Source organism: Sinocyclocheilus grahami, unplaced genomic scaffold (assembly GCF_001515645.1).
Source record: "Sinocyclocheilus grahami isolate Dianchi unplaced genomic scaffold, SAMN03320097.WGS_v1.1 scaffold1347.1, whole genome shotgun sequence".
Taxonomy (NCBI): domain Eukaryota; kingdom Metazoa; phylum Chordata; class Actinopteri; order Cypriniformes; family Cyprinidae; genus Sinocyclocheilus; species Sinocyclocheilus grahami.
In genome coordinates, this window is record NW_015506526.1 from 12,452 (window position 1) to 37,469 (window position 25,018).

The window sequence follows — 25,018 nt, forward strand, 5'->3', positions numbered from 1 at the left end:
GCATCTTTCCCAAAAAGTCTCATGGCTGTATTAGATCAAAAGGGTGCTTCTACTAAATACTGAGCAAAGGGTCTGAATACTTAGGACCATGAGATATTTCAGTTTTTCTTTTTTAATAAATCTGCAAAAATGTCAACAATTCTGTGTTTTTCTGTCAATATGGGGTGCTGTGTGTACATTAATGAGGAAAAAAATTAACTTAAATGATTTTAGCAAATGGCTGCAATATAACAAAGAGTGAAAAATTTAAGGGGGTCTGAATACTTTCCGTACCCACTGTATATATATATATATATATATATATTTGCCAATAAAAGCCTTTAAAACTTATGATATGCTTATTGCTTTTCAGTATACCATAGAAACATGTGGAAAAATAATCTACAAATATTGAAGCAGCAAATTTTGCAAAACACAAAATTGATGTCACTGCCAAAACTTTTGGCCATGACTGTATACCACACATATGGTCTGCTCTCCATTGTGAAAACAAAATAAAAATAAATATGCTGCCATTCCTGTATATACTGTAAATCCAATGACATAGTTACTTGCTAATATTTGTTATATCCAATTGTACATAAGGTGATAACCTCATTTACACTAGCTATATTACCCAGCTATACTGGGTCATGTTAAAATTCTGTGTCCTGCAGCATGGGCATGCCTTACTCTTGTCATGATGTTAAGGGTATGTTCACAGGTGGAGCTCACTTTAATACACCATAAAGCGCAGGGAGAGTCTGTCTAACATTAGACCGACAGAATGCATATAGTGGAACATGTCAAAGAAAGATTTTTAATGAATGAGATTTTATGAAATGTTTATTTTGGGGGATCAAATAAGATGGTGGCGTATAGTAGAGTGGATTTCAGGCAGAGAGAACACAAGGAAGGTGAGGGAGGTTTGGCAACCTATCACACAGTTTGTATTGATTTTTCAGAACCTATGCCCAAGATATCACAGATGCTGTGCACACAAACTTACACATTTTTCTTCTTTCTGTCATCATCACTTATGTACCTTGTTTCCAAATTAATTAGCAGAAAGCAAGGGTGATGGAGAACATGTATGTGCCATGACAGCTGTGGAGTGTCAAGTTGATGGGGAGAGAGCAGCATATTCTGTTATCTTGCTGGAATCTGACATGTAATCATGACAACTTCCTGAGTTGATTTGGAATGCTATAAAGGAATCAGGGTGTTTTTTCTTCAGATTTTCTCTCTTTTTTCTTGCCAATTATTGATTGCTGTAAAAGCATTCACAGGATGAGGAAATATGGAAATGCTGTCAAAAAGTCTGATTTAAGATATCAAATATTGATGAACATACCATATACCTCTGCATGCACTCGTCAGAGTGGTATTTACATCTGGCCACTTCATGTATTTTTGATTGTTTGGCATGCTATCCAATTGAGCTTGTTCTGTTAATGTTTGGCTACATAAATGTGTGTCCGCAAAGCAAACTTAATATCCCCTTCCTGCGCCAATTAAGCTAAAAAAGTAGTTCACTCTGTTGAAATAATACCACTCTTTTCTGTCCATATGGTAATTAATGTTTGAGTTTTGAGGTTGCTACATGAGTCTCAACCGTCTTTTCTTACTCATGTGTGGATTATAGGGCCACCAATCTTCTGTATGCCAACATACTCCCAGTTGGAAGGAGTAAATCTTGCATATGTTGCATGAACAAGCAGATACTTTTACATTTGAAAGATTTGCAACTGAAATAACCCTAAACCAACTCCTGAAGATTGGATTGCAATGCATCTTGAATGTGCCTTGGAAGGCAGTTACACTTGGTCTTTTCATGAATGAATAGTTATGATGGGCAAGTGTAAATATACCCAGTCACTCAAGTTTACTTACACATCATATGAGTCACCAAAGCGAAGCTAACAAAATGATAACACCTTGAAGCTGTCCCAAAAAATCCACAGCAACACTGTGACTGTTTTGCCACATCAAACAATAACCAGTTTATTAATTAATTGTTTATAAAACTGTAGGCCACCTCTCACCTTTATTTTCAGCCTTGATTTCATTGTATATAAAGTCATTCTGGCGGTTTCCGAGGACAAATGCAAGAAAGGACATGATGAGAGCATCTAGGATGCCGATGATGGCCAGTATGTAAGTCCAGCGCACTGAACAGTTGCCCAGTGTGTACTTTCCTGTCTCCTCTCCGCACATATCTCGGATGACCTCTGCATCCCAGCCATCTGGGAAAATCAAACAGCCCAGCACCAGGCACACAGCTGCCAAAAGAGAAAGGTTGAGAGACTGAGACAAAGGATTGTATCACAAAAATCTAAATAAAAACATAAATCAATTTAAAAAAGAAACAGGGATCAGAGTAGGTGTGTAAAATAGTACACTAGTTACACATACCCAGGTGAAAAAGTAGTACTCTTAAATGTATTAAAAATGTACTTAAAATCCAAATTCAGATAGTATATTTATAGTACAATTGTACTCCTAACATGCTTGAAGTGCATTAAAAATTTTATTGAATTGCATTTTAATATATATTTTAAAAAAAGTATACTAGAAATACTTTGGTAATACATATATGCTTAGTTACGCTTTGAAGAAATATGCTAAAACGCAAGCATATTTTTCTGACATTTTAGTGTATTTACAGAATACATATTTTACTCTTACTTAAAGTATATTTTATGTTTCCTTTTAATAAGAATGTAGTAAAATGATACGGCTTTTAGTGTTTAGGTTTAAAGTATATGTATCTTATTTATAACCATATCTAGACATACTGCTATATATTTTTACTATGTCATGTAGAAGCTCAGGCGTGTTTGCTTAACGTGCGTGACAAAATCTGATTGGTTCTTGAGCATCAGGCAAGTGCGTCTGAGCTTCGGTTTAGCAGTTCTGATGTACGTGTGTGTCTAAATAAAAACCGTAAAATCATATAGAGAGTTCACGTCTCTTCAGAGGACTTGGAAGAAACCACTTGATTCATATGGATTACTTTTGCGATGTTTGAAGCCATGAACTGTGAAGAATTTTGGTGACTTTCACTGGAGGGACATAAATCTTTGTTTTGAAGATGAGCGAAATTCTTAAAGGGGTCATATGATACTTTTTTAAAGATCATTATTTTGTGTATTTGGTGTAACAGAATATGTTGACATGCTTTAATGTTAAAAAAACACATTATTTTTCAAATACTGTACATTATTGTAGGTCCTCTATGCGCACGCACATACACACACACACACACGATGCGCAAAACGTTTTTTGTCCACCAGGTGGCGTTAATCTGTGGTTCATCTCCAGAGTGAGCGTCAGGCATAGGTGTGGAGTGTTACCTGTGATTGTGCTTGAGTTAAAAGGGCAGCGAGTGCATGGAGGAAGAGGGAGTTGGACTGTGGTGCCATTCGCCTTTCCTCTTCAGTTCTGGCTTGGATTGTTTTTCTTTCTTTGTTTTACTTAATTTTTGCATTATTATTTTGAGTTATTTCTAGTTAAATGTTAATTTGTTAAATTTCTTCCATGTGTGGCCTCATCTTTTGTAATGTTGCTTCACCCAGAGCCAGGTGGACGTAACAGTTGGTTGTTGTTCCTGTATGCGTGTTACCGGTTGATGCTCTCTCTTGCCTTCTCTGAGTGGATTATGCTCCTTATTCCCCTATGTGGATTGCACCATGGTTCTTGGTTTGTATTACCTGTGTTTGTGGTTTAATAAACTTTTGTGCGTTCATTTGGATTCTCATTTATGGATTAATCAGTACTAGTTTAAAAAGGCATGCATTGAGAAATCAAATTTTTGACCTTGTGACCTTTGAGAGGTCTTTGTACAATTTTGCCATGTTTTATTTTTCTTGTAAAAGAGAGGAAATGGTCAACCCAAACTGTTCAACGCTCTGTAATTATTAAGAATGATAGTTTCCCATTCAATTTTGAATGGTTTCACTGACATCACAATTAAATTATCTTAAATTAATAAAATATATTATCTTTTTTTAGCTAAATGTGCTTTATGTATTATGTGGTAAATTAATTAGTTTTATGCAAGTTAAATATATCAGGCAAGTGCGTCTGAGCTTCGGTTTAGCAGTTCTGATGTACGTGTGTGTCTAAATAAAAACCGTAAAATCATATAGAGAGTTCACGTCTCTTCAGAGGACTTGGAAGAAACCACTTGATTCATATGGATTACTTTTGCGATGTTTGAAGCCATGAACTGTGAAGAATTTTGGTGACTTTCACTGGAGGGACATAAATCTTTGTTTTGAAGATGAGCGAAATTCTTAAAGGGGTCATATGCTACTTTTTTAAAGATCATTATTTTGTGTATTTGGTGTAACAGAATATGTTGACATGCTTTAATGTTAAAAAAACACATTATTTTTCAAATACTGTACATTATTGTAGGTCCTCTATGCGCACGCACATACACACACACACACGATGCGCAAAACTTTTTTTGTCCACCAGGTGGCGTTAATCTGTGGTTCATCTCCAGAGTGAGCGTCAGGCATAGGTGTGGAGTGTTACCTGTGATTGTGCTTGAGTTAAAAGGGCAGCGAGTGCATGGAGGAAGAGGGAGTTGGACTGTGGTGCCATTCGCCTTTCCTCTTCAGTTCTGGCTTGGATTGTTTTTCTTTCTTTGTTTTACTTAATTTTTGCATTATTATTTTGAGTTATTTCTAGTTAAATGTTAATTTGTTAAATTTCTTCCATGTGTGGCCTCATCTTTTGTAATGTTGCTTCACCCAGAGCCAGGTGGACGTAACAGTTGGTTGTTGTTCCTGTATGCGTGTTACCGGTTGATGCTCTCTCTTGCCTTCTCTGAGTGGATTATGCTCCTTATTCCCCTATGTGGATTGCACCATGGTTCTTGGTTTGTATTACCTGTGTTTGTGGTTTAATAAACTTTTGTGCGTTCATTTGGATTCTCATTTATGGATTAATCAGTACTAGTTTAAAAAGGCATGCATTGAGAAATCAAATTTTTGACCTTGTGACCTTTGAGAGGTCTTTGTACAATTTTGCCATGTTTTATTTTTCTTGTAAAAGAGAGGAAATGGTCAACCCAAACTGTTCAACGCTCTGTAATTATTAAGAATGATAGTTTCCCATTCAATTTTGAATGGTTTCACTGACATCACAATTAAATTATCTTAAATTAATAAAATATATTATCTTTTTTTAGCTAAATGTGCTTTATGTATTATGTGGTAAATTAATTAGTTTTATGCAAGTTAAATATATAATTTAAAGTAACTTTAATGTAACATTTTTTTAATGTCAGTAATTGTAATTTGATGTCTTACCACAGTTACAAATGTCACATCTAGCGTGAACCAAACACTGCATGTGAGAAAAAGAACCTCATATTAGCTGTGAAACAAGGTGGTAAATAAGAAGCCATCTGTAAAAAAAGGTTGAATCTAAACGATGACTGGACCTTTCAACATGGCACTCACTTCAGTGTCGTCAATCTGTGTCTTGCTCTAAAGGAAGCTAATAAAGTGTTGATTTCATGTCTGCATTATTCGTGTAGTATAACCCAGAGTTTACATAATTGCCCAGCCACATTGTCATCTATTAAAGGGGTCATATGATGTTGCTAAAAATAACATTATTGTGTGTATTTGGTGTAATGAAATGTTTATGCGGTTTAAGGTTCAAAAAACACATTATTTTCTACATACTGTACATTATTGTTTCTCCTCTATGCCCCGCCTTTCTGAAACGCATAAATTTTTACAAAGCTCATCGGTCTGAAAAGCGAGGTGTGCTCTGATTGGCCAGCTATCCAGTGCATTGTGATTGGCCGAATACCTCAAGCGTGTGACGGAAATGTTACGCCCCTACCATATTGTGATGCCCTGTCCGGCCGGAGCGATGAGACAAAAACATTAAAACCCATTATAAACGAGGCATTTGTTGCCTCCAGTGGGGACATAATTACGGATTATAATGACTTATACTGTCTTTATACGCGTTGCGTTGCATCGCGCCGCATAAACATAAAACCATGTCTGCATTTGTGATCGGAGAAATGACAAACAACAAGTGCTACTCTACACTGCTCAAAACTCGCGTTTATAAAAAATATTAAATATTAAAAAAAGTACTTACAGTCTGTGAGTCAGAACAGCCGACATTGTAGTCTACTCTACCATGATCAGGAAACAGTCCTCCATAAAATGCGCTGGACACATCTGAATATTTGGGTTAAACTGTTCTGGAACAGTGTTGTAAATACAACTTAACCACTGATTTCTAGTCGTGTCCTCTTTTGGAAGGCCAAACAAAGTAGTTTTGCTTTCACAACGAAACACATGGTGGGCTAGAGTGAACGGAGGGTGGCTGGCTAGAGTGAGCGGTGGCGGGCTAGAGTGAGCGGGGGCGGGTTTTGAGTGAGCGGAGGCGGGCGGGATTGAGAACGGCACGGCCGGCAGATTCGACGAAGGAGCGGCAATCACATGTGACTCTGCTTGAGCGGAGGCCAGCACAGATCAGCTCCAGGCATGACGAAGCAGATATCGTCCTCTTTTGGAAGGCCAAACAAAGTAGTTTCGCTTTCACAACGAAACACACAGCGCCTTCACGACATGGCGGCGGCGGCAACAACAAAACTACAGTGAGAATAAAAGTTACGCCTTCTTTCTTTGCGTCAACATTTGGGTGGCGTTATGCAAATCTTCCCACATAGGGACGTAGACATGTGGGGGCGTGTTAGAACGAGCCATTTTAGGTAGGCGTGGTTGACTCTTAACTTTTATAAAGAATATCTCTTTGGATTTGAGACTTTACAGATCTTCTTTATGCACCAAGAGCTTGTAACACTCCAAAGAGAACGGAAAAATTGAAATCGCATTATGTGACCCCTTTAACTTTTATAAAGAATATCTCTTTGGATTTGAGACTTTACAGATCTTCTTTATGCACCAAGAGCTTGTAACACTCCAAAGAGGAAGGAAAAATTTTAATCGCATCATATGACCCCTTTAATTAATAATGTGTGTATGTTTAGACTAGCTTGTTTGCAGCATGTGTTATAATTGTAATTATGTATAGTATATATATATATATATATATATATACAGTTGTGGCCAAAAGTTTTAGCAGTGACATAATTTTGTGTTTTGCAAAGTTTGCTGCTTCAGTACTTGTAGATTATTTTTCCACATGTGTCTATAGCCCTATTTGGACGGGGCTAGTTTTCCAAATGACGTTTGAGTTACAATTCTTATCAGCTGTGATTCGTCTGTGATTACATGTACGGATTCGGAAGGGACTAACATCTCTGTGTTTATTACCGAGGTAGGAATGCCTGTGTTTTACATGTGGGCGTTGCAGAAGATCACGTGTTCAGGATGCTTGGATTGCGTATGGTCATATGACCGATCAATGGCACGTAAACATTTGTAAAATTGTAATAATAAAAAAAAAATTTTACATGATAATTTTATAGAACTGGGTGCTTATAATAAAACCACTGGAATAAAAACGTTTTAAAGTCCCCCGTAGTCAAATATTTTATCCCTTAAAACTTATCTTTGATCATCAAAATGACATATTTAAATGTTTTTTCTTGTGAAAATTATTTTCTCATGCCTTAAAATAGCTTGAATGTAACTCTACACCCTTGCCTCATTTACTATACGCGGATCTATGAATATGCAAATTAGTCCCGCCTCCACTCAGTCACACACCAGCCAGCGCCTCCTGATCCACTGAACTGTAGTAACCACAAAACAATGGCATACACGGATCATGACTGATAAAACTATGTTTTTACTAGCAGACAACTACAGTGGATACTGTTACTTTACTTACTTGAGTTACTTACTTGACAATGTTGTGTCCTAAAATGCCTTGAAGACTCGAATGTAGCCGTTTGTGATTGTTAAATCGCGCCCGCGAGCATACGCATGTGAAGTGCAGACGCAGCTGCGGGAGAGGTGCGTCTGACTCCCGGCTACTTTTACTTTTACTTTTTTGTTGCCACGGGTTATAGGCCTAATGCAAGTTAGCGGTTCTAAATTCACATTAAACCGCAGCTTCATGGGTTTTTTGCTTTGATTTATTTTTGGTTTTGTGCTGGTATTGGTATATTTTGCATGCTAGTGATAGGAATCGATCCCTTGACGTGATTGGTTATTGGTTTGTGACGTAGCAAACCCACGGGCTGTTTCAAACCATATTTCTGGGTCAGCCTTTGGGAAACTACAGTTTTAAGGAGAAAATACACAGCAATGGTGTTGATTAATAGATTGGCACATGGTTTGTCTAAAAGCATATTAAAAACACCACATTCAGTTATATAAAATATAAAGTATAAAATAACTTTGCACCAGTCTTCTGCTGTCCAATCATTGTACTTCCTGCAGAGTTTCAGTCTGTCCTCAACATTTTTCTTGGAGAGAAGTGGCTTCTTTGCTGCCCTTCTTGACACCAGGCCGTTGTTCAAAAATCTTGGCCTCACTGTGCGTGCAGATGCTATCACACCAACCTGCTGCCATTCCTGAGCAAGCTCTGCACTGGTGGTGACATGACTCTGTAGCTGACTCCTCAGGAGGAGACGGTCCTGGCACTTGCTGGACACTCTGGGACGTCCTGAAGACTTCTTCACTGCAGTCGAACCTGGTTCTTTCAGGTGCAATATTCTTTGTAGCAATTTCCTTGCATGTGAGGCCATTTTGATGCAAATCAATGATGGCTGCACATGTTTCTTTGGAGGTAACCATTGCTAACAAGAACACAATGATTGGAAGCGCTTCTTCCCTCCTTTTATAGCAATCAGTCTGCTCTTACAATCTAATTAGTTTGATAGTGATTTTACCTTACTACTACTCATTCACACTTTCACATGTGCTGCTGATATGATTAGTCAATTAATGTTAGCTGGTCATTTTGTCTCAGGGTCAAAAAACAGTGAAATTAGTTTTTTTTGTGAAAAGTTTTGGCCAATGAAGCTTTTAGCAATTATTTAAAATGCATCTGATCACTCAACACAATAATCTAGAAACAATGTAAATGAACACCACAACAGCTTAAGCAGCAAACTTTGCATAACACAAAATTTGACACTGCTGCAAGAAAAATGATGAGGACGATGAAGATCTCGATGAAGATGTTTATTGCAGCATAGCAGTGACAAAGTACATGAAGTACCTTGGGTTCACCGGAGTCAGAATGAACCACGAACATCCTAAACTCAAACATTTTATACTCTATTACGTTTCATCTTCCCGCATGTAAATTAAGTTTCGTCTTAAATGTAAATTGCGGATAACAATGAAAGTGATAGCCTTCCGTTCCCATATCTTTGGTAATCTTTCAGGTGGAAACAACCAAATGTTAGGGTGATAGGATTATATTAAAGCAATTATATTAAAGTACCCTTTTGGTCAGCAGATGGTTCTTGATGGCCTACTGCCGCTCCCACGCTATAGGTGACGATTGACGAAGTAACATTCAGGAGATACTATTTACATATTATTGAGATCGGAAAGATCTATGATAATTAAGCTCTTTGTAGAGAAAGGAGAATAGTTTACTTGGAGTGGAAGTTTGGTCGAGGCAGACTATAATTTCTTACAGTCCCCTCTTTGATGCTCTTGGCCCGGAAGAAGCATCACATCCACTCTCTTACACAGATCACACCTCCTTTCCTGGGCAGGTGCCCAGTGGCGGTGAAGCCCTGGCTTAGGTCGATCCCTATATATGGCCATCAGAGATTCTTACCCGTCATTGGGTCGACACCTCATGCACACTGGTTACAGCTCCGTTTCATTTGAGCAAAATTATCACAGGGTTTTTTGCATGTTAAAAAAAACAGGATTGTTTAAATTTGGAAAATGTTTCTAGGGTTTGGAAGAGGTAATCAAGAACCATCACAACCAACGGGAGCGCCCAATATTGGTCATTGAACTATCTGCAATTTGACGTTTCACCATAGAACACATACAACATAGCATCATGCATTGGCACATAATTAGAAAGATACAAACACAAATTGTCAAATATACATTTTTTAGAATGCATTTAAAACTGCTTCTGAGATGTTTCACAGATCTTTTGCAGACGTCTTACAGATGTACTTGTGCTGTCTGGGTAGTTGAGATGCAGATAAAATTAACTTTTATTACTGTCATTCATAATGTCTAAATATAATTTAATAAATACAAAAAATATATATTAGGGAGTGGAAATGTCTAATAAGCCTTCTTTGCAGCATCTACTAGTGATTTAATGTCTTTTTTATATTTAAATAAGTGTTTGCCTTCTTACATCATGAAACTTTTAGTTTTCTAAATGGGGGCAATACTTAAATTTGGTAATACTTAAAGCTTTGAAGTGCTGGGAAAGTTGTGTCAGACATTTAAAAACGCTCAAAAACATTAAATAATTTCTGCCACAAGTTGTTCCTGTAGTTTTAAATCCATGGTGAATGGTGGTGATTTGTGTTTATTGAACCATGTTTTTCCTGGTTTCTACATCAGTGGCGTTTGTTCTGATATCTGTAGCTTTAACAGAATTCTGCGCCGAATTTGAATGCTTCTCACAATATTTCACAGAGATGTTATTGATTCTGTGGCGAATTCGACTGCTTTCTTCACTGTATCTCCCAGCGCTGTGTATAATGGTGTCACATGATGGAGATTACCCCGCAGCTCCGGCCCGAGCAGATAAGCGAGTAGCGTGGATTCGTTCCGCTTTCAGTTTGTTTATCCAATGTAGCTCTTGTAAATCGGTCATGATGAGAACGTAAGGCTGTTCATTCCATTTTTGGAACCTTTTTTTGACTGAATGCACTTTATGATGATGACACGGGATGCATCTAAGCCCAAAATCTTTTACGAAAATTAGCAATTACGGAAATTTGCGAGCTCTTGCGAAAATTGCGGCGTTTGCTTGATTTTGCAATAAATTTCAGCGATCGCAGAATCGCAAAATCCTGGAGGGACTGAATAAACTAGACACAGGTGAACAGAATGAACTAATCAGACACGAGGGGAAAACTAGGTAAAAACAGGAAAACAAGAGGAAAGACAACAAACTAAAAGTCCATGATTGAGGATTTAGACCGGATCATAGTACTGAAACTGCTCTCATTAGAGTTACAAATGACCTGCTCTTATCATCTGATCGTGGTTGTATCTCTCTTTTAGTGCTAATTCAAATCGTACTTATCTGACCGCCATCAATTCGTATCAGTGAATGAAGAGGTATCATATGGATCACAAGTGCAGTATGGAGTACCTCAAGGCTCAGTACTAGGGCAGTTACTTTTCACGCTTTACATATTACCCTTGGGAGATATCATCAGGAAACACGGTGTAGCGTCTGGACCAATCAAACACACAATATATATTTTGTTTTTATATTTAACAAATACTCTGTAACCCCTCTCAGTTAACAAGCCATATGAGGACCCATGAACCCTTCCCCCCGAAATGCGTAACACCCCAGGAAGCCGAACAGGCCCCTTGTTGCATGGCAACCAACGCTGATATCACTGGGTTTATTGGCCAAAAGAATGCAAAGCAGGGAAAATCCCTGCATGTCCCAGGGCAAGAGGCAGAGTAGAAATGGACTTTTCTACTAATTAATTCATAGGAAAACCTTTCTTTGAATGAAAATTTAAGGGGGTCTGAATACTTTCCGTACCCACTGTATAGGCCTATAATGTTCACGCAAGAACTGACAACCGGAGAATAACAGATATTAGCCTACTGTTAGTTATATAATGTAGTCTTGTGTTTTATTAACTTGTCTCCTAGACGGCCACCAGGACAATACCACAGGAACCAGTTAAGTCCTCTGCACAATGTGACTTTGCTGCAGCCTGGAATTGAACAGCTGGTTTCGTCTGGCCAGAGGAGAACTGGCCCCCCGACTGAGCCTAGTTTCTCCCAAGGTTTTTTCTCCATTCTGTCACCGATGGAGTTTTGGTTCCTTGCCGTTGTCGCCTCTGGCTTGCTTAGATGGGGACACTTAATTTCTAGCGATATCGTCGACTTGATTGCACAGATACTATTTAAACTGAACTGAGCTGGATGATGATATCACTGAATTCAATGATGAACTGCCTTTAACTGAAAATTGAGTGTTTACTATTGTCATTTTTAATTATTGACACACTATTTTCCTAATTAATGCTGTACAGTTGCTTTGACACAATCTGTATTGTTAAAAGCGCTATATAAATAAAGGTGACTTGACTTGATCGTGACATATATAAGTGTCAGAAATGAACTTTTCTATTAAAGGGAAATATTTGCCCTTGATTTCCAGGGGCATTTTTTACTTAAGTATGGAACGATATTCCGGACAATTTTCAAATAGAATAGCAAATTGTATTTTCAATTGCGTTTTCAATATGTGGATGCATAAATTGTGACATAATCCAAATGCAATTGCAAATCCTGCATTAGCGTTTGCATTTTCGCTTTCGCGAACGAACAGTGACTGCCAAATTTCAAATGAAAAAGCAAAGCCCATTTGCAGCTGTATTTCCCAGGTCTGAGGAGTTCCGAGCCTGTCATATTTAAATAGCAATATTAATTACCAGTTTGCTTTTTCACTCTCGCTGCGTCGCGCATGTAACCTGCCAAAACTCAAATGGAATCGCAATTCCTTTTGCATTTGAATTTTCGATGTCTGCATGGAAAGCTGCCAATCAATGTGAGGGGGCAGGGCTATACTAGGGGGCGTGTTTGTGTTGGGAGGTGACGTCACTCACAGACGACCGTGCCGAATGCTCTGATCAATGGAGGTAATCGGTAAAGGCTCCGCTAAAGGCAGCTACCAATCAGTTTCGTACCTGTGTGAACGAACAGACAGTGCAACCTTCTTGGCACAATACATAATTATGTCTTTTTTACCCCAAATGTAGCGATTATCCCCTGCTAACAGCGGGAGCCACAACGGTACGCACAATAGGTCAATATTCACTATAAACCAAACGCTTTTCACCTGTCTCTGCATCTCTCACTGTTTACTCTCACTTACACTTTTAATCCATAATAGAGAGTGTATCACACCTGCCTCAAGACCTTTTAGCGTTTGCACTGCACTTGATCAACATCAATAAAAGCCATCTTTACATTGCAAAGGTGTAACAGAAGCTGCATGTGGCATGGCATTTATGTTAATTTACTCAGACTGTTTAATGCTGCTCATGTACACGTACAGTATTTCCGCAAAAATTGCATAATGTAAATAACCTATAAATAAAAAAACAGGAACTCATTCAAGGATGAAGCTACAATATAATGGGGAAAACATTATTAGTGATTATTGCTTTTGATATTGTAATAATTGTCATTAATGTCGATTAGGCCTAATGCAGGGGTAGGCAAGTTCGGTCCTAGAGAGCCGCAGTCCTGCAGAGTTCAGCTCCAACCCAGATAAAAAAACTTATCCCGCCTATAGCCTTAGTTATTCTGAAGACATTGATTAGGGTTGGAGCTGAACTCTGCAGGACTGCAGCTCTCTAGGACCGAACTTGCCTACCCCTGGCCTAATAGAAAGGGGAGAAAAGCATGAACGGTATATGCATTGCTTTTTAAAGTTTAGAAGATCAAGAAATGGTTATTCAAACTGGGAATAGATTATATAAAGAAAGCAAGCAAAGAACACTGAAGTTGTTCAGCATTGCTCTGTCTGATGCTTTTTCGCAAAAACTCCCGTTATAATCACTGAAGCTGTCTACACTGTGCAATCAATCTCTTTTCTGCAGTTTGTTGTTTATGCTGATGAGAGAATTCATGAATGCAGTCAGTCAATGAGTGCACACTGAACAGCTCTGGAGTTCTGCGCAGTGACGAATCAAAATGCCTCTGGTTGGATATTGCAGTCATAAGCTCAACAGAAATGTGTGTGATTGGTTATAATGCTGAAAACTGCAAACCACAGTCAAAAAGAAATCTGATGCAACGTAATTAAGCAAATCTACTATAAATTAAATGCTGCAATCAAAACTTTTCATTCATTTCTCATTGTACTTTAATCGTGACAGTTGTAAAAGATATAGCTTACCACTACTACAAAATATTACTTACATTAAATAAAATAGAATGTATACCTGTGGTATCGTTCACAGACAGCACACAGTGTTCAACTAATAAGATCTTCATCGCAGGCAAACAGTAGAATTTGCACATTTGGTTTCAGATGATTAGATTCATGGCCAGTTAATTTAAAGCTCTTTATGTTCACATGTTCTTAAAATTCAGTACGAATGAGAAACCGCTTCAGATGATTCAGTGCATGCAGGGAACTGAACAAATCATGATTCATGATTCAATGATTCATACCAAATTGTTTGATTAAGGCCTTGAACAGAATTGACTCAAAAGAGTAATTCATTTGTGAATGGAGCATCACTCATGCACCTGAAAAAAGAGACAGTGCGCTTGGAATAAACTATGCGTTGCTTTAAAATTAAGTAATGAGAGGAACGTCACCCAGTGTTACAGTTTTTTCATTGGAAATGTTCTCGAGTTAAAGTAAAAGTACACACCTTTAAATCTACTCTTAAAAGTACAAATTTTCCAAACAATTACTCAAGTAAATATAATGGAGTAAATGTAATTCATTAATACCCACCTCTGGCGGTCCCACTCCAAGTGGCAAATAGCAGCCCAAGGAATTTTACTATGGTACCAGTTGTCACTGAGCCCATGGAAGTAACCGCAAACCATTTCAAATGCATCTCATTTACAACACCAAAGAGCCCTAGTGGTAACTTACCACAGATATTCAACTAAATATGATGATTTTGGAGGCTATTATTCATATATTTAAACAGAAAAGGAGAAGCCATGAGAGTTAAGTGAGAGAAAGATGTTAGAATTACTGCATGGCTTCGTCAGACAAAGCAAGTTTCCCCCAGCTAGACAGTTCATGTAACATTTGGAAAGATGGTTCTTGCTTTTGCGTGAAATCCATGAACATGGGTGCAAAATTGTTTGTGTGGGGCCGAGCAGGTTTGGAGCATGACAACAGGTCCACCACCACATTGTCCTTCCCAGGTGCAAACTGCAATCGAAAATTATACTGTCGCAGCCTGTCTGCCCATCGCTAGAGGCATAGAGGACAATGGTTCATGCCTGTGGAGCACATCAATGAGGTTTGACAAGGTCGTCCATGCTGGAGTGAAAGTAAGGCCATATAGGATAATACAGCATCATTTCTAAGCCCACATGCATGCCAAGGCTTTGCTCTCTGTAACTAAATACTTTGCTGATGGAGTTTTTTGTGACAAGTGCTCTGATGTGAATGCCACAGTCTTCTCCATGTCATTATGCAGTTGTGAGAGAAAAGTTACCACAGGTATGGCAGAGGCATCACACATTGTCCAGTTTCTTGGCATGTCTTTTTGAAATTCAATAGAGGATCTGTGGTGGCAAAATAATGGAGTAGTGGCAAAATAATGGAGCAGAATGTAATGCCACCATGCCTAAAAAAGCCTTAATGCTGGTTGCCAACCTTCATAAAACAGAAGCAGAAACAATGCACAACTACTACTCTAGCGTGGTCAGATATAACAGACAGTATGCAGGACTTGCAGGTAAACAGTGAGGGAAAAAAGGAGCAATACATCTCTGTTATCTTGAAATACCACCAACCTGTTCACCCACCTCCACCCCGTTATCTTGCAGATTTGGCCACTGTACAGAGAGTAAGTTGCAATTATTTTGTTAGCCTTGAAACGGGAAATGATGCCTTTCTATGTTTTATTATATTTACATTGCCCTGGGCTTTTAGTCTAAAAGTGTGCTCATTCAGATAAAAAGTTACGGATTATACTATGTTTACTTCAAATATCTTTCTTTTTTTTTACCCATAATAGTGTGTTAAACTCTCACATATTACAATTACAAATTACTTATGTTTCATTCATACTAAATGCCAGAGGGTGCCCTTACACAGACTCATAGGAGTAATACAATTAAAGAGGTTCCAGGAAATCCCTAATATGGATGAAAACATCCTGCTATAGCTGTAGTTGAATAAAATACAGACAGAGACGTTTTGACTTTTTTCTAGATACTGTTTACACAGTACCCCAATCTACTGATCTGACAAAATACTGCAATGGTAAATAGATAAACCAAGATGAGAGTCAGAAACAGGCAAAATTAGATAAAAAGCATGATATTCATATTATAATATTATAGCATATTAATACTATATTAAGAAAACATGGAAAGTCAAGAACAGAGAATTTTAGGATCATCTCAGGCAAGAAATATGATCACAGAACTTGTTGAGCTCAAGCTACTACTTTACATGCAAGCACAGTGAGCTGACAAGAAAGAGCAGTGACAAAAAGACCAGCAGTCAACTGCTATGGATTGTTTTGATGGCCGATGCTGATATCTTAAAGGGGTCATATGATGCTTTTTTAAAGATCATTATTTTGTGTATTTGGTGTAACAGAATATGTTGACATGCTTAAATTGTAAAAAAACCAATTCCCCTATGTAGGTCCTCTATGCCCCGCCTCTCTCAAACGCTTCGTTTTCTACAAAGTCCCTCCTTCCGACAAGCGCAGTCTGCTCTGATTGGCCAGCTGACCCAGTCCATTATGATTGGACCGAACACCGCACGCACTCGTCGGAAATGTAACGCCCCTTTCCATAATCGCGAGCTTCATCTTTCAAAATAAATGCAAAGACAGAGCCCGAAAGGGGAACAGAGTCACGTGACAGACACAGTGATGAAGCTGGTATGTGTGCAGTACACAAGCCACGGTTAAGACAGCTGACTCCAATGTGATCTCTCTCTCTCTCTCTCTCTCACACACACACACGATGAGCAAAACTGTTAAAAAAAAATTGAGCAGTCAATAGCAAATACTTAAACTAATAACAGTAGCTGATTCAGAAGTGCCAGATTGTCATAGCAAAGTCAGAATTACCTCCTCTCCTAGGTTCACGAAACGGTCGTCCATAAAATGCATTGCTGTTCTGTTGTAAGTAATCTTAAAGATTTCTAAATGCATCTACTTTCGGAAGGCCAAATAAAGTGCTTTTGCTTTCGCCTAGAAACACACAGCGTCTCTCTGACATGGCTGCTTCAACACTAACTGCGGTTACTGAAACCACGTCTTCTTTCTATGCATGAACATTTGGGCTGCATTATGCTAATATTTCCACATAGTGAGGTAGATATGTGGGGGCGTGTTAGAACGAGCCGTTTTAGGTAGGCGTGGTTAACTCTTAACTTTTATAAAGAATATCTCTTTGGTTTTGAGACTTTAGTGTTTGCAACTTTACAGATCTTCTTTATGCACCAAGAGCTTGTAACACTCCAAAGAGAAAGGAAAAATTGAAATCGCATCATATGACCCCTTTAACATAAACTTGTGTGTGAATGAGAACTTAGTTTAGTACTCGCATGCTGTTACAGCCGCTTTCTGTCCTTGTGCTTAGAATGTCTTCTCTCAGAAAACAGTATATCAGAAGTGGTTTAAAACGCATGATTTCAGCGCGATAAACATGATAATCAGAACCAAAACAGATGTTTTTAGCAGGTCCGAGCTGTAATGGCACATCTCTATTCTGGAAAAGGGGGTGGGGAGCAGCAGCTCATTTGCATTTAAAGAGACAGGCCCGAAAAACAGCGTGTTTCCTGCTTCCAATAAGCATTTTCAAAATAAGCATTTTCAAAATGATATAATAAATGATCTGTAGAGTATTTTGAGCTGAAACTTCACAGACATATTCTGGGGACACCAGAGACTTATATTACATATTGTAAAAAGGGGAATAATATGTCTCCTTTAAAGAAACCTGAAAAATCTACTCTATCTACTGTTTTCTACATAATAATAATAATAATAATAATAATAATAGGCCTAATAATAATAATAAATGTTTTATGAGCAGCAAATCAGAATATTAAAGATTTTTGAAGGATCATGTAACTGGAATAAAGATGCAAAAAATTCAGGATTGAAATCACATGAATAAAATACATTTTAAAATACATTCAAATAGAAAGCAGTTATTTTAAATGGTAAAAATATTTCACAAAATTAGTACTTTTGCTGTATTTTGGAACAAATAAATGCAGGCTTGGTGAGCAGAAGAGAATTCTTCAAAAAAAATAAAAACATTAAAAATCTTTCTGTTCAAAAACGTTTGACTGGTAGTAATCGCAGGCTTGTTAATTATTCCTGAATTCTCACTCCAGGCTGAACTTAAAAGTTGTCAGCCCTGTTTAAAGTAATTGAAGTTTTAGGGTTCCTGAACAACATTTACAAAATTCACCAGCCTACAAGTTAATGACATGATAGAAATAAGAGAAATAAGTTTCAATAGACTAACATTTGAAGTTATGGTAGGAATGTATAGTTAATGTGGGGTAATGTGAAGTAATCAGCAATTGTAGGATTTATTAATGCGTTTTTTTATGCCAGGTTGGAGTTATACACTGATTTTCTGTCATGGTCTATGGACCCCCTGAATTAGCCTTGGCCACCCCCTGGCCACCCCATATATAAAACTCTAGTTCCGCCACTGGTTCTGTGTGCCCCCATGGTACCGCGGGGGTGTCCAGTACACCACCGATGATCACCGTTTCAGCTGAGGGAGCTCTTGCTTTCATTTGAGGGTGCTTTTCACCATGTGAGAAAATGAATGTGTGGTGTGAGTCATGCTGAATGCATGAGAGTTGGCAGTCCTGCCATTGTGTAACGTTTACTACTGAAGTTAACCGAGTGAAAGTGGGGTAGTCCAAGCTGGTGCGATTTAGTGTCGGTTGGGACTAATTTGTATATTCATGGTTCTGCGTATACTGAATAAGGTAAAGGGTATCTAAGTTATATTCACGCCATATAGGCATGAAGAAATTAATTTAATTGGAAAAAATGTTTAAATATGACATTTTGATTATCAAAATGATGAAATTTAAACTAAATTAGTTACTGCAGGGGGACTTTCGTTTTTTTAATGCTTGAAAAACAATTGCATACCATAACAGCCACGGTTTAAAAATATATAATAACTAAATTATAAAAAACTAAATATTGTCACGTTCATAAAGTGACAGAAAACTTGCAAAATAATTTGTTTATTAAAAAAAGAGCAACAGCCAGGTGACAAAATGCTTCTTCCTCGAAGCAACAATAAAAACATCTCTTTCAAAATAAAATCTATGGTACCTAAATTAATTTCACAGGGCTACTTCCATCTGCATTAAGAGTTGTCATGGCATTACAAGGATAAGTCCCACATTTATCGTATCTTATCTATAAATAAATAAATAAATAAATAATGTAAGAATAGGCAATAAGATAAAAAACGAATAAATCTAATATTATTAAATAAATGCCCGTGAATCTAACGCTCTGAGCTGAAATGGCAAACAACCATACAACCCAGCAGCGTCTCCTTTCAGGAAGTACAGATCACATGATCACTTCAGTTTCCTGTTTACTACTGGCCCTGGTTAAAGTTCCCTAGCTATATCCAACACGGATAGATTTCATTTCAGCATTCACATCGCTCTTCTGTATGCCTTTACACACACCCGACAGTTTTGGGGTTGAATACAACACGGAATGTTTTGTCTCCAGATCGAAATCAAGTTTAATTTAAAACTCAAGGATAAAAAGCGTGTGAAGACTTAAAATCGTGTGGATTTCCTGTGATTAGTGACCGGGTTATTTGACATGAGTTCTGGAAAAGAAACGGGAATTACAAAACGCGTTCTTTTTGCTAATTTGGAGAAATAACAGCGGTGAGAAGTTTTGAAGTTTCTCGCGTGTCTTACAGTACCGTCGGTAACGGGTTATTTTGATCACCAGTACTGTGGAGGGGAATCATCCCGCCAGGACCCTGAACTCGGGACGCGTCACCGGCTCCGGCCCCTTAAAGCGGGCGGTGAGGAAAAAGCTTGCCCTGAAGGGATGGCCTGGAGGATCCTCTCGGACCCAGGGAGCTGCGCTATATAAGGAAGGCCGGGTTCGAATCGAGCAGAAGGCGGGTGACGGCTCGATAATGGCTAGCCGGAGCGAGGAGATTACCGAACTGCTCGATGTGTTTTCAAAGAGTCAGTACAGAGCAAGGGAGGTCACCCCGTCGGTAAGCCCGAAGACATCAAACATCAGTTAATTCCTTCCCATAATGCAAAGCAGCTGTTAAATAGGCCAATGGCATTTAAGAGTGTCCATGATAAAGGAAAACAAGTAGTTTAACACACGTGCCAAATTCATATCAATGTAGTCTTTGTATTCATGTTGGTTTAATATGGTTTTGGAAAAAGTTTATACAATTGTCAAATGAATAATAAGTAAATAAATAATAATAAATACATAAATTAGTTAATTTGATAATGTCATGTGGTATAAGTAAAAAAATCGATAGTATTTACTTCATAATGTTCCATAATAATGCTTTCATAATTAAGCACTTTTCTTCAATATGATAGCAGGACAGCATTATCCAGGAAGGCATTTCAATTGGTTTTAAGGCACAGCAGCTGGAATCAGCTCATATGACTTTAAGGAACTTCCAAAGGGAAATTGATTTCATGAGCCATGAGTCTTTTCTTTACAAAGTCACAGATTAAGCAGAGAAAAAATGAATAAATGTTAGACATGTTCTTCTTTATTTTACCCTTTGTTTATTTTTTTTATTAACTTTGTATGCTAATTTTGTTGAAAAAGGGATGAGAGATGATGCTGACGTTCTAACACACCATCACAGTAGTTAAAACTAACCCACAACCTTAAGACTGGTTTAATGTAACTATATGTCCTGTCTATATAGACCACAGTAATTGTAATTTGTCCACAGTTGTAATCTGTCATGCTAACCAAGAGACCATGCGTTGAGTATGCATAGCGTCCTCAAAGGGAATGCTTGTGAACACCCTTCTGAAAGGGATGCGCACATAGGGCCTGCAGGTGTCCTTGCAGAATGGCACAAACACACCAGTGCAGAACTATAAATGCAAACAGTCATATTGAAGTTATGGAGTAGATCAGACGTAGCAAAATAACAGGCTGAATTTTGGGTTCGAACTAGGGGTGTGCGATATTAACAAAAAATAATATCTCGATATTTTCTGGGATTTTATCGATAACGATAATTAGACGATATTTTGCTGAGTGTGTTATTGTGCTGGTATCTTAAGGACTGCCATGGACAGCTGACTTGACATTCTTCATATTCTGGGCAGTGGTCAGTTCACACTGATAGAAATCAATATTTTCCACTAAGTTTGAACTGATTTTTACATTTTATGGGCATTTTGACTTTTATAAAGCCTTTTTTTTCTAAAAGTGTCCATTGTCTTTTGAATACTGATATTTGAAATTATTTAAATAATAAAAGATACTCTGCATGTGAAATTAAAACTGCCAGTAGGTGGCAGCAAGTCACTGTTAATAAGTGAGTCAATGCAATTGAACCGAATCATTTAAACGATTAATTCATTCAGGAACAAAACTGCGTCATGTTGCTCAGAGACGCAAAACAGCGCTGTGGTTGTGTTTGGAATAATTTTTTGTTGTCAAAATAGCGCAAAAATAGGAAATACGGTGTCTAAAGCATAAGTCTCTTAATTAACTTCTTGTTTATTGAACTGTTGTAAAACAAAAAAATCAATATCACAGTTGTAATCATTGTCATTTTTGGAGAAAAAAAACGGCACTCTTTGTGTGAAATTGATTAACTAGGCTATTTTAAGTGGTATAAATATATACATTTTCTGCCCCCATGTCTTGAATTTGTGATCATTCTAAATGTGTTGTAATAGACTGCACAATAAATGCACGCGCGCACTAGTCTAGACTTCACGTAATGTATGCGTGCACTCTGTAGGGGTGTTTTGAAAGTTTTTTGCAAAATACTCAATAATGTCAAATCGCACATCGTTAGAACAACAATTACGATATTATCGCACACCCCTAGTTCGAACTTGTATTGTCTACATGAGCACTATGGCTCAGTGTTGTGGTTAACATTAGGTGTTGTCTCAGAGATGATGAAAGTGCAGGGAAATAATGCAGGTTCTTGTCAAAATGACATAACCATTCTCATATTTCACAGGCAGTTATTGTTAAACTGGTTGCATAGTTAAAATGATTTGTACACTTAAAATGATTAGCTTTTACTGCAAATGTGAGTAAACAGACTTTTAGCTCTGATATTTGCTAAATAAAGGTGGCTAAACCATATTGAACAACTTCTTCATCCTACTATTTAACAGTTAAAAGTTCCATTAGAATATAGTCAATTTTGTCTTTAAGAAAGTATTTTCATAGCGTTAGCATGTCTTTTCATAATTGACACATAATTTCATAATTGACATTTTTAACACCAAAAAAGTAAATTACTTTAGTTATGAGCAGTGTTGGGGCTGGTTAAAGTTCCTTAGCTAGTAACGCGAGTTACGTAATCAGATTACTTTTTTCAAGTAACTAGTAAAATAATGCATTACTTTTTAATTTACAAGAGAATACCTGAGTTACTTTTTTTTCCAATTTATTGACTGACAGTTCTCCTGTCCCCATGTTGAGAGAAAGCAGAAGATGTTACTGTAGTTCTAAAAAAAAGAAAGAAAATGCATTAATTCATCTCACTCACAAAAAAAAAAATACACAGATTCAGTATTCCTCAAAATGAATAAAAATAATGCAACTCAGAATATGATGCAAACCTGCAATAATTAAATGTTAAACAACACAAATATCCTTTATTTATTTAATACCACTCTATTAACCAATGTCTTTGCTTCTGACCTTCGATGATCCAGTTCAACCGTACTAATAAGCAAAAATTACTCTAGACAAACATTTGTGTGTCTTTTTTTTATTGCTGAAGTGTGTTGACATTTCTTCTTCTGCATTCTACTGTACGGACGTAAATTTACTTTCCCTTCAGCCTGAGGCTTATTCATTTCAATTTTGGTGTGAAAAGGCTTTTATATTTGCCAAAAATATAACATTTTATTTTAAAAACAAACAAGCAAGTCCTGTCTAGATTTAAAAAGTAATGCAAAAGTAACATAATTGATTACTTTCCATAAAAAGTAACTAAGTAATGTAATTAGTTACTTTTTTTATGGAGTAACGCAATATTGTAATGCATTTCTTTTAAAAGTAACATTCCCCAACACTGGTTATGAGTCATATCTGTTTCTGATTGTTGCTGAATTTAGAGGGTTGAACTTGCTCTTGTTCTTCTGATAATTTTTAGCTTTATAAAATGTTATATATGTATTTTCAGGTAGAGAGAATAGAGGAGCGCTGTTTGGAGCTGTTTGACCGGGACTACAAGTACAGTATCATCCACAACACCAATGGGGAGGTGTGTGGTCACTACCCACGGAAGATTGTGTTTCTGGAATATGAATCTTCAGACAACAATAAAGAGAGGTAAAAACATCCCTGTCTCTTTTAGTCTACTGAATACTCACAGTAGACAGACTAGTTGTTAGTTATGTTGTCAAAATAATCAGTTTTGAAAATAAAGAAGCACTTTATATTTATTAGAGCTGAAACGATTCCTCGAATACCTTGAGTAACTCGAATACAAAAAATCATTGAGGCAAATTATTTGCTTCAAGGTTTTGTTTAGTCCATTTACTGTAACTACACATGGAACACAATGTTTCCCCACAGACCATTATTACTGACGCACAATCTGATAAATGCTGAACCAGACCATAGACTGTATAAAAACAGGAACCAGCCTTTTAAAAAAAAGCGCTGGATATATTTAAGATTGTAAATCAATATGGTGGCTAGTTATAATGTCCCCACGTTAGCTATGTTTTGTGAAAGACTAAACGCCATTGTGCATAAAAATACCACAGAAATAAAGTTAGTCAATATCACACGAAGAGTGCCAGTTTTCACCTCTAAAATCAGCATGATTACAAATGTAATTTTATTCAACAGTTCAATAAACAAGAAGGTAATATTATGAGACTTACGTTTTAGACACTATACTGCCTGTTTTTGCCAACAAAAAAAAAATTCCAAACAGCCGCAGCGCTGTTTTGCGACAGTGTTTCGTTCCTGAATGAATCAACCGTTTAAATTATTTGGTTCAGTCGCAATGACTCACTTCTTAACAGTGACTTGCTGACACCTGCTGGCGGTTTTAATTTCACATTTAAAGTATCTTTTCATTTTTAAAATCATTTTAAATATCAGTATTCAATGTTTTATGTTTAAAATAACAAAATATTATTTATTCTGCATTGCAAAGATGAATTTTGATACTGATATCATTAGTTTGGTAACAGCCCAAATGTCTTTTATTCTAATTGACTGATTAATTGTAAGAATTTGACTCAAAAGATGATGCACACTTTTAGACAAAAAAGGCTTTATAAAGGTAAAAATGCCCATAAAATGTAAAAATCTATTTAAACTTATTGGAACAGATTAATTTCTATCACTGCTGTGACCTGACCAGTACACAGGATATGAAGGATATCATAAACAAGTTTCACACACACACACACACACACACACCAGTACGTATAGGGACATTTAAGAGGGTTTATTCTCCAAGTAACTCAATTAAAAAGTCAAGTTACCTTCCTGTCCACTGATTTTTGCCTCTCACAAAAGCCACAACGCCTTCCAAGAAGACAGTAAAGGCTTATGTTATGCTTGAGCTTTAGTTAGGCTGAAACTTGAAAGTTACGTTGCATGACATAAATGCAATGTTTAGGTATTATTATTATTTTTATTACTATTATTTTGATTTATGCCTTAGTTTTAGTTTGTACTGTTTTTAGTACCTTTTTTAAAGTAATGTGAAATAGATTTTTGTATTTTTATTTATTTATTTATTGATATATTTGTATTTGCATTTTGAATGCAATTAGGCAATTAAATACATTAAATGGGTTTAGTTTTCACGGTTATTAATGTATGCAATTTCAGCAATAAAAATTAAAATTTTTCTAAAAAGAAAACAAATTAGTTGTTTAATTTAAGAGATCTATCTTATCTCTTGTATATTTAGTATTGCTCTTTAATAAAGAAAAATGACTT

General features: G+C 37.0%; 1 protein-coding gene across 2 annotated transcripts in view; it reads left to right on the forward strand.

The window, feature by feature from the left end:
• Positions 1-19,426: 19,426 nt before the first annotated feature.
• The window catches only part of LOC107569464 (myotubularin-related protein 14-like), a 28,078-nt gene continuing 22,486 nt past the window's right edge, over positions 19,427-25,018 (forward strand). Inside the window, exons 1-3 of one of the 2 annotated variants that reach the window (XM_016255563.1) lie at positions 19,427-19,740; positions 19,808-20,084; positions 23,235-23,383. In XM_016255563.1, the coding sequence (XP_016111049.1) occupies positions 20,001-20,084; positions 23,235-23,383 (233 nt within the window). In that variant the 5' untranslated portion in view covers positions 19,427-19,740; positions 19,808-20,000. Of the gene's footprint in view, positions 20,085-23,234; positions 23,384-25,018 lie in introns of both variants that reach the window. The other variant, XM_016255565.1, reaches the window with a different exon arrangement.